The sequence below is a fragment of the Piliocolobus tephrosceles genome, chromosome 19 (assembly GCF_002776525.5).
Source record: "Piliocolobus tephrosceles isolate RC106 chromosome 19, ASM277652v3, whole genome shotgun sequence".
Classification (NCBI taxonomy): domain Eukaryota; kingdom Metazoa; phylum Chordata; class Mammalia; order Primates; family Cercopithecidae; genus Piliocolobus; species Piliocolobus tephrosceles.
This window is the reverse complement of record NC_045452.1, coordinates 4,704,458-4,714,513: the sequence shown is the minus strand read 5'-3', so window position 1 is coordinate 4,714,513 and position 10,056 is coordinate 4,704,458. Positions and strand designations below refer to the sequence as shown.

The following is a 10,056-nucleotide window of genomic DNA, read 5'->3' as shown; positions in this document are numbered from 1 at the left end:
GCTTACGTCTATAGTCCCAGCTACTCAGGAGACTGAAGCAGGAGGATTACTTCAGGCCAGGAATTTGAGACCAGCCTGAGCAATATATTAGGTTGGTACAAAAGTAAGTGTGGTTTTTGCCATTAAAAGTAATAGCAACCCTGTCTCAGCAAAAAAAAAAAAAAAAAAAAAAAAGAAAAGAAAAGAGAAAGGAAGAAGAAGAAAAAGAATCAGCTGGGCACAGTGGCTCACATCTGTAATCCCAGTACTTTGGGAGGCCGAGTCAGGTGGATCACAAGGTCAGGAGATCGAGACCACCCTAACACGGTGAAACCCCGTCTCTACTAAAAATATGAAAAATTAGCCGGGCATGGTGGCGGGCACCTGTAGTCCCAGCTACTCAGGAGGCTGAGGCAGGAGAATGGCTTGAACCCGGGAGGTGGAGCTTGCAGTGAGCCGAGATCGCACCACTGCACTCCAGCCTGGGTGACAGAGTGAGACTGTCTCAAAAAAAAAAAAAGAAAGAAAGAAAGAAGGAAGGAAGGAAGGAAGGAAGGAAGGAAGGAAGGAAGGAAGGAAGGAAGGAAGATAGATAGATCACTGCTCTGTCTCTCAGCCTCGTCTTCCAGGATTGGCTGTCACCTTGAGGGGAATGCTGGCCTTGTGCCTGTCTCCAGCCTTGTTCTTCTCTGCCGCCTATGCCTTTAAGCACGTGTTTTCTATTTGCTGGCCTGTGAAATCTGCTCTTCATCTGATGGGGTTTACTTTATAGGTGACTAGATCCTTTTCTCTTGGTGGTTTTAGAATTTGCATCTTCACATTGACTTTAAATAGTCTGATTACAGTTTGCCATGGCAAAGACCCTTTGTATTGCATTGTTTGGGGATATTTGACCCTCTTCTATCTGGATGTCTACTCTCCTGTTGGATGTGAGTAGTTTTCATTATTATTTCATTAATGGGCTGGCATGTGGGCCGTGGTTCCAGGGGGGCTCAGAGAGGCAGCCGCCTGATGTCTGACTGCTTCTCTTTCTGTCTCTTTTCTTACCTGGACTCTGGGTTGCTTGTTAGCTGCTTCTGCCAGTTCTGAGTTTCCAAGGGGAGAGGGGCCCAGTGATGGCTGTTCTTTGAAGGAAAGGAAAGAATGTCTCCTGCTTGACATGTTTCTATGTTTCCAGTTATGTGGTTAGTTAGTTAGTTAGAGCCAGGGTATCTCACTCTGTTGCACAGGCTGGAGTGCAATGGCATGATCTTGGCTCACAGCAGCCTCCACCTTCCAGGCTCAAGCAATGCTCCCACCCCAGCCTCCCAAGTAGCTGGGACTGCAGCATGTGCCACCATGCTTGGCTACGTTTAAAAAAATTTTTTTTTTTTTTGATACAGACAAGGTCTCACTATATTGCCCAGGTTGGTCTTAAACTCACGGGCTCAAGTGATCCTCCTGCCTCGGCCTTTCAAAGTGCTGATATTACAGGCAGGGTTTCAATTTTTTAAAGCTCCCAGGTGGGAGCTTTAAAACTCTCCCTTTCCAGAGAAAGCGCACTCTGTCCCCATCCCTCATGTTATCCTCTCCTGCCTCTGCTTAGGGTTCACTCTGGGGGAAAGTGCCACTTGACAGATTCCTTTTTGTGTGTGGCTTCTGACCGGTCCCTGTTCACAGATGCGGCTTCTCAGGGTGTGGCCCCTGAAAACCTTCAGGGCCAGATGCAGAATGAGAGCCTGCGGCCACATAGCCCCTGGCGGGAGACGTCCTGCCACCCTTTGCTTCTCTGTGTCACTCTGGCTGTACATTTCAGATCCTTGGGAAACATTAACCGGTAGGACCTAGATGGGGAGGTGAGGAGGGGTCACCCCCCAGGTGTGCCTGTGGTGAGCCTTTGTGCTGAGCAGGTGCAGGGAGGGAGGCCCAGGTGCACACATCTGTGAAATAGGGGCAGCTGGCTGGGCTCCTTGACCTGCTCCAGAGCTTCTCCTTATTTTCTAGCCACTTCACCTGCAGAAGGCCCAGGTGGCTGTGGCCTCTAGGGTCCCTTGCAGTGAACATGATGCCTGTCCTCAGCCCCTCTCTAGGCCTGGCGCTGTGCTCAGCACCGTCGTATGTGTGTGTGTGTGTGTGTGTGTGTGTGCGCGCGCGCACGCATGTGAATGTGTGCAGACATCATGAGGTGTGGTCTCTGCTGCTCTTAGGCAGCTTGCTTTGTGGCTGAAATGAACCATCACCTGCATCAAGGGGTGGGAACACAAGGCCAGATGCAGTGGCCTTGTCTGGAGTCAGACGGTGGCTCCGTGACCTGGCTTCACTCCAGAACTACCTGGGGTTTCTAGTTGTGCAAATCCCAGGTCCCACCCAGATTATGAGTCCAGTTTTCTACAGGTGGAGTCCAAGAAGGTGTATTTTTAACACGATGGTACTGCTCATTCACCCAGCCCGACCACTGGTCTCTGCGTACCCAGGAACTGCTGACACAGAGCTTGTGCTCCCCATAAAACGGGAGACAGAACCTTCACGGACGGGGGACGTGTAGCTTGGTCATGACAGGGTGTTTTGTACCAGCACAGACTGTGTTCAGGTGACATTAAGGACAAGTTCCTGCAGGCTAGCTGCCTGGACAGGGCTGGGTGGGGGTAGAAGTTACAGGGATCACAGAGGGGCTTCCTCCCGGCCGCCTCACCAGCTGCTTGATTTAGGGCTTGGCTCTGGGTCCTTCTGGGCCTGATTCTGAACCACAGGACTGGTGTGGCCTGCAGGCTCCTCCTGCCACAAGCTGTTCATGGTGCAGGGGGAGAACAGTGTCCACAGTTCCCCAGGCAGCAGCCGTGGATACCAGGCCCCCAGGAGTTGTTACTGAAGTTGCTGCTGGACAGCTCGCCTTTCACTGAGCTCCACATAGCACCCGTGGTGATGGGAGCCGGGTGGAGAGAGCCTGCCAGCCTGCGCATCAGCTCCCAACTGGGAGGGGCAGAGGGAGGAGGGGGTGGGGACCCCAGGCAGCAGGGCTCTGGGAGCAGTGGGGCCCTGGGTTCCAGGGGTGTCTGGCAGGCCCCTCCTTACTCTACCTTGCTCAGCCTCTGGATGGAGATGCTGGCCACAGTCAGGCTCTGTCTCTGACTAAGGCCTGGAGAAGTGGCAGGTGTGGGCTGCTGCCCCCTGCAGCCTCTGAACAGACCCCAGGGCCTCTGCCAATCATGACTCCTTTCTTTCAGTGGAACCTACAAGCCCTGCAGGACAGACTGGCAGCATGCTGTCATCACCATGAATGGGGTACGTGTCTGTGGGACTTTTCTGGTGCCCACTTACCCCAGAAGGATAGGGTGGCCTCTATTCAATTCAAATTGGTCAGAGGTGGCTGAGCCTGAGCTAGCGTCTGACACGGAGCCTGGTTGGAGGAGGGAGTTTCCCCGAAGAGCAGAATCGCCATGCACGGGAATCGTCATTCACTGGCTGGGATGCAGTTGCCAGCCAGGCCCTGAGCATCCCTCCTCAAACAAAGGTCTCATGGCACCACCAGGACAGGTGGGGCCTCCACTCGGTGACCTGGGGGCTGCCTGTAGAAATGGAGACCTCTGATTTGTCTTTAGATACCCCAGAAAGATTTAGACCTTAAAAGCAATGACACACCCAAAAAGGCCTGGGCATATATGGTAAAATGTTAATATTTGAGAGTCTTGGCTTTTTCTTATGCTATTCTGTCTTTAATTTTTAATTGTTATTAAGAAAGAGAGAGTGGGCACAGTGCACCTATAGTCTCAGCTACTCTGGAGGCTGAGCCAGGAGAATCACTGGAGCCCAAGAGTTTGAGTACAGCCTGGGCAACATTGCAAGATCCCATATCTAAAAAAAAGTAAGCAACCAAGAGAAGCAGCAGAGATTTTAGGAGGTGGTTCTGCAGAAGCCAGTCCTTTACACCATCTTCAACAATCCTGGCTGTTGCTGAAGTAGACTAGGGGATTCCCTGAGGGGCAGCCCTACCTCATGCTGAGACCTCTGCATGCCTTGGGAGTGGAAATATTTGATGAGACTCCAAGGGGCCCTTGGGACCTTGGGCTGTGAGGACCAGAAGGATTAATGGACTATGCCCCTTCTCCCCTCTATAGATTGAAGTAAAGCTCTCAGTCAAGTTCAACAGCAGAGAGTTCAACTTGAAGAGGATGCCATCATGAAAACATGGGTCTTCGGAGTCAAGATTGCTGTGGTCACCAAGTGAGTGGGGACGGGCTTGGGCTCATGCACTGAGGGTGCCTGTCTCTTCAGCTGTTTCTGCAGAGAAGAGCATGTGTGGGTCTCTCCTCTCTCTGCGTGGCCGCTGCACGGTGAGGTCAGGCCCCAGGGAACACGTGGTGTGTTCAGCTACCTCCTGTGTTTACTCAAAATCAGCTCAGGAATGTCCTTGCCGCCTTGCTTGGAAGCAGTAGGCTGGTTCCAGGAACTGCCCGAGTGCAGGGTTTTCTGCCCTCGCTTGGAATTTGTCACGGTCCCAGGTTCCTGTTGAATGGCCGTAACCCCTGCCCCTTTGTCATGAGTCAGTTGCCAAGAGAAACTTGTTTGGTTTGAGAGCAGTTCTTGCAGACACAGACCACTTCCTCCGAGAATTCATTTGCTTCCCCAGGATGGAATCCGGCTGGGCCTCTGAACTTCCTGGTCATGTGGGCCGGGGCCTCCATGAGTCATACCCTGAACTCCTTTCTGTGTCTAAACAGCACCCCCCACCCCAACTGCACGGCAGCTCCACCCCCAGCTGCACGGCAGCCACTTGCGTAGCACTCTGGGAGGCCTCTGGGCATGAGCAGCGAGGACTCCAGCAGCAGCTCCTCCAAATAACCACTACTAATGAGGGTGGCTTGAGAAGCAGCTTTGATGTGCTCCCAAATTCAGTGGCAAAACAAAGCTAAAGTTAAGGCCTCAGCACAGCACTCTGTTCTAACTTTGAAGTATTCTTACTCTAGTGTCCTGTGTGGTGGTATGGAATTGTTCATTGCTAAGGCTCAGAGGAGTAAAGCACTTAGCAGCGCGGGACACAGCACTGGTGCTGAGGCAACCCTTCATTCATTCGTCGGATGTGTGTTAAGGCCCAGGCCCAGGGCAGGGGTCAGGGATTCTCCTCTCACACAGCACGTGGGTGGCAGGACCAACACCGGGTCTGATATCCCAGCTGGGGGCACAGGCTGCTAACCGCAGGCCTGGAATCTGTCAGATGCCCTTCCTGTGCTGACTTTACTTAGACAGGCCTCCTGACCTTGCCCCAAAGAACATATGTGACTTGCAGGGGTTCTGGCTGCTTGAAAGGTCCTGAGAAAGTACATGCAATGAGGACTGAGCTTGCAGAGGGAAAACAGGCATGCAGAAGGCTCTGTGTGCAGCCCTAGGCAGAAGGCTCTGTGTGCAGCCCTAGACCTAGTCACCTTAACCACCATCGTCACTCCACCTCCATAGAGCAGGTCTCCTGTGTGTGGCCCAAGCAGGGCTGCCAGGACACTGAGAGCATTCCCTCCTGCTGCAGGAGAGAGAGGTCCAAGGTGCCCTACATCGTGTGCCAGTGTGTGGAGGAGATCGAGCTCCAAGGCATGGAGGAGGTGGGCATCTACCGTGTGTCCGGAGTGGCCACGGACATCCAGGCACTGAAGGCAGCCTTCAACATCAGTCAGTGTTGGCCTGGCGAGGACAGGATGGAGGTGTGGGAGGTGGTGTCCGCGATGAGATCTCAGAGTGCTCCATGGTCCGGGCATGTCACATTCTTCTCTGTGTCTTTTCCTCATTTACTGTGTTACTATTTTTAAAAAAGAGAAGACAAGAATTATAGAAATAGCTTCTGTAGAAGCCAGTTTTTAAACCATCCTAGCCATACATGCCACTTGCTGGGGTGAACCAGGGGTTTCTGCGGGGCCTTGGCCTTCCTGACTTGTGGGTGGACAGGAAGTAGAAGCCCAGGACTCAGTGTGGTCTGTCCACTGCCCTGTGTGAGGATGTGGTGGGCAGAGGACACTGATGGGACCCAGCTCAGGCCGGGGCTGCAGCATCTCCGCCTCCATTTCACCAACTCTCTCAGGCTATGAAGGACCTGGACCTGCCTCAAATGCCAGAGGAGGACACAGGCCCCAGAGGGTCCTTCCCAGCATCTTCAAAGCAACAGGATTTCGTGCCTGCAGACCCTTCTTTGGGGCACACACCACTGACCCTGATCAGGACCCCTAGAATGCCCAGCACCCCTGGGAGGGCCTGTGGTAGTTTCAGCTCCCTCTGGGGGCCCAGAATAGACCTGGCCTGCAGTGAGGACATAAGCACCAGTGGCCCATTGGGTCCAAAGGAAGACATTGGTTCAAATACTGAAACCAGATTCTCCCACAGTCTTCCTGCCATCAGAAGACACTGGTGCAGGGGTGGTTGCTACGTACAGGGCAGAGTCACCCAATTCCCACGCAGGCGCTGTGTCCTGCCGTGCTGGCCTCCTCCTGGCCGTCACATCGGGCCAAGCAGGGGAGGGGAATGGGAACGCCCATGCACCCCCATCAACTCTGCAGACACAGAACTACGCACAGCTCTTGGGAGGGGTCAGATGAGCTGCTCAAAGCTGGGGAGGGACCCGGACAGTGGTCAGCGTGGCAGGGATGGTGCTTTAGCCAAGGCAGGGATGGTGGGAGACTCACTTGGGATCCTGAAGGAGGCCGCTGCATTTCCGTGCTCTTTCCAGATAACAAGGACGTGTCGGTGATGATGAGCCAGATGGACGTGAACGCCATCGCAGACACGCTGAAGCTGTACTTCCGTGAGCTGCCCGAGCCCCTCTTCACTGACGAGTTCTACCCCAACTTCGCCGAGGGCATCGGTGAGCACTGGAGGCCTTGGCCTTGTGGGAGACGTCTCCTCCACGTGCACTGCTGCCCTTGGAGGCTGTGAAAAGTGAGGTGTGGGAACCCGAGCTGTGCCCCCTCTGCCATGGTCGGTGTTTTAACCCAACCTCAGAAAACGGGACCAAAATCAAGCCTGTCCTGGTAGACCTCGCCCATCCCCACAGGGCTCCCCATCCCTATTCCTCAAGGAGACCAAGAGGGTGAAATGGTCATCACTGCTGTGCTGTGGGGTCCTAAAGTCTGCGGTCCTCCTTCCTGCAGAACAGGTGCTCTAGCCATGCACAGGTCCTAGCCCAGTCCAGCATGGGTTCAAACATGGCCTGACCCTTAGTCAACCTGCAGGCTGATGTCTAAAGCGGGTGCTGGTGCATGTGGCACCTGTAGCCTCCACATCACCCTTAGGGCAGGTCTGCCTCCCAGGCCCATGCACAGAGGACCTGCAGGTGCCCCTGTGGTGTCCAGGACAATGAGGGGGTCTCTGCGTACTTGGTGGGGCTGGAGCCCTCCCACTTCCCACCTCTTTGTGTCCCTCACTCCCCTGTTTCATTCCACACCGAGCCTCCCCTACCTTGGGGTCCCCTGGGGAGGGGGTGGTGGCGGGAGTTGCCCAAGGGCAGTTCTGCCCATGAGCGGCTGCTCTCGCAGCTCCTCCTGCTGCTGTTCGCCAGTTACTGCTGATCCCTGTGAGGTGGAGAAAAGGCGTTCAGGTGGCTCATACCCCACACCAGTGCCCCTCACAGGGACCTCACTGGGAGCCAGAGCTGTGGGACTGAGGATGATGACAAGCCTGGGCTGTGCAGGGACATGAGCCCCAGGTGCTCCACGTAACCACCTCAGGAGAAGTCTCTGGTTTGTTGTGACCCTGCGGAGTAACCCACCACCTTCTCCAGCTCTTTCAGACCCAGTTACAAAGGAGAGCTGCATGCTCAACCTGCTGCTGTCCCTGCCGGAGGCCAACCTGCTCACCTTCCTTTTCCTTCTGGACCACCTGGAAAGGTAGCCCAGCTCTCCCACGGCTGTGGGGGCCTCCAGGTCCCCAGGCCGCGTGGTGCCCTTCTGCTACCCCTAGACCCCCAGCACCGAGGACCTTTTCCCCTGACCCCTGTCTGCAGTCACTCACTGCCTTTGGGGACTAGTGTCACTGGCCCCCCTGCCCCAGCCTCTCATCTTTGCCACCCTCCTCGCTTTGCACTGTGGCCTTAACAAAGAGCTCAGAGCTTTGGCCGTGGCCGGCAGTGCACTTGGACCCCCCTCTTCCCTCCCAGTCACATCAAGGAGACCTCTCCACCAGCCCGGAGCTGGCCCTTTGTCCTGGGCCACTGAAATCCAGCAGTACCAGGGCTGGAGTCAGCCTGCAGCACAGCCAGGGTTGAGGTCACTCCCTTCCTGAGGACTCCAGTGTGGCACAGCCCCTCTGCCTCTCTCCTGGTGGTGGTATTGAAACAGCACTCGCTGTTTCAGTCCTCTACAGGGTGGCAGAGAAGGAGGCAGTCAATAAGATGTCCCTGCACAACTTTGCCACAGTCTTTGGCCCCACGCTACTCTAGCCCTCTGTGAAGGAAAGCAAGCTACCTGCCAACCCCAGCCAGCCCATCACCATGACCGACAGCTGGTCCTTGGAGGTCATGTCCCAGGTATGGCAAGAACAGGCTCCAGCCCATGTCACCCCAGCCTGACAGAGGTGGCCTCTGCCTGCTCCACCCCCGGTCCTGCCCATCTTCCTACTTGCATTGTATGTAGTGGTGGCGGAGATCCAGAGAGAGGGACTTGCCTAGATCTGCATGGATGGGAGTGATGCGGTGGGGCCCAGGCCACCTCCTGGTCCTGCTGGTGCACCTTGCTGGGGGCTTAAAACCACCTCAAGTGTTTGGGTGTGGTGGTGGCTCATGCCTGTAATCCCAGCACTTTGGGAGCCCGAGGCAGGATAACCGAACCCAGGTGTTTGAGACCAGTCTGGCCAATGTAGCAATCCCATTTCTAGAAAAAATACAAAGAAAAATTAGCCAGGCGTTGTGGCACACACCTGTAGTCCTAGCTACCTGGGAGGCTGACACAGGAGGATCGCTTGAGCCCAGGAGTTAGAGGCTGCAGAGATCCATGATGGAGCCACTGTACCCCAGCCCGGGGGGTTAGGGCAAGCCCCTGGCCTTCCCTGAAAAAACCCCCCCCCCCCCCACCAAGTCATGCCTTGTCAGGATCCCACCCCACCCCCGTCTCACTGTAAGGGGTTCATGACACCAGCAGGGGTTTCCAACACCTGAGGTGGACTTGGAGGCTTAGGCCCCACAGACCTCCCCACCAGCTGCTGTGAGCCCCCCTCTGAGCCACTCTCCTCTTCCCCACTCTGCCCGGGCAGGTCCAGATGCTGCTGTACTTCCTGCAGCTGGAGGCCATCCCTGCCCCGGACAGCAAGAGACAGAGCATCCTGTTCTCCTCCGAAGTCTAAAGGCCCCAGTCCATCTCCAGGAGGCAGACAGATGGCCTGGAAACCTCTGGCTAATTGGGCCATCTGTAGAGTGGGAACCAAACCTTCCTGAGGTGTCCTTGGGCCACCCCCCCAAGTGTCAGGTCATCTGCCAAGAGACAGTGACCTAAAGCAGAAGGACAGTTGGCCTGGGTAGATCCCACCCAGGTCTGAGAGCTCCAGGCTGGCCTCAGACTGTGGTTTTTCCATGTGGCCACCTGAGGGCGCCCCAAGCCAGTGCATCTGAGAGTCCAGGCCGGGCCCTGGGAGACAGAGTGAAGGCAGTGGTTTTTATGAGCTTAACTTACAGAGTTTAAAAGGTGTCTACTGGATCACTTGTCAAGATGCGCCCTCTCCAGGGAGAAGGGAACGTGACCGGATTCCCTCACTGTTGTATCTTTTTTTTTTGAGACAGTCTCGCTCTGTCGCCAGGTTGGAGTACAGTGGCCGGATCTCAGCTCAATGCAAGCTCTGCCTCCCGGGTTCACGCCATTCTCCTGCCTCAGCCTCCCGAGTAGCTGGGACTACAGGCGCCCGCCACCTCGCCTGGCTCGTTTTTTGTAGTTTTTAGTAGAGACGGGGTTTCACCGGGTTAGCCAGGATGGTCTCGATCTCCTGACCTTGTGATCCACCCGTCTCGGCCTCCCGAAGTGCTGGGATTACAGGCTTGAGCCACCGCGCCCGGCCTCACTGTTGTATCTTGAATAAACGCTGCTGCCTCATCCTGTGGGGCCATGGCCCTGTCCCTGTGTGGGTGGGGCCTCTTCC

The 10,056-nt window shown here is 55.4% G+C and overlaps 1 protein-coding gene and 1 pseudogene across 1 annotated transcript; both read left to right on the top strand.

Moving 5' to 3' along the window:
• The first annotated feature begins 1,397 nt into the window (after positions 1–1,397).
• On the top strand, positions 1,398–6,029 carry LOC111530564 (annotated as a pseudogene).
• Positions 6,030–6,354: 325 nt separating this feature from the next.
• On the top strand, positions 6,355–9,734 carry LOC111530565 (breakpoint cluster region protein-like). Its single transcript, XM_023197843.3, has 4 exons — positions 6,355–6,799; positions 7,715–7,820; positions 8,296–8,458; positions 9,181–9,734. The coding sequence occupies exons 1-3, from the start codon at positions 6,460–6,462 to the stop codon at positions 8,369–8,371; spliced, it is 522 nt and encodes a 173-aa protein (XP_023053611.1). The 5' UTR covers positions 6,355–6,459; the 3' UTR covers positions 8,372–8,458; positions 9,181–9,734.
• Positions 9,735–10,056: the final 322 nt, after the last annotated feature.

What these genes read in the sequence shown, in the direction of transcription:
- LOC111530565 (XM_023197843.3), top strand. Translation starts at nt 6,460, where the DNA reads ATGGGAACGCCCATGCACCCCCATCAACTCTGCAGACACAGAACTACG. An exon ending in CAACTTCGCCGAGGGCATCG is followed by an intron (nt 6,800 to 7,714) that starts GTGAGCACTGGA and finishes CACCTTCTCCAG; the next exon opens with CTCTTTCAGACCCAGTTACA. An exon ending in CTTCTGGACCACCTGGAAAG is followed by an intron (nt 7,821 to 8,295) that starts GTAGCCCAGCTC and finishes AGTCCTCTACAG; the next exon opens with GGTGGCAGAGAAGGAGGCAG.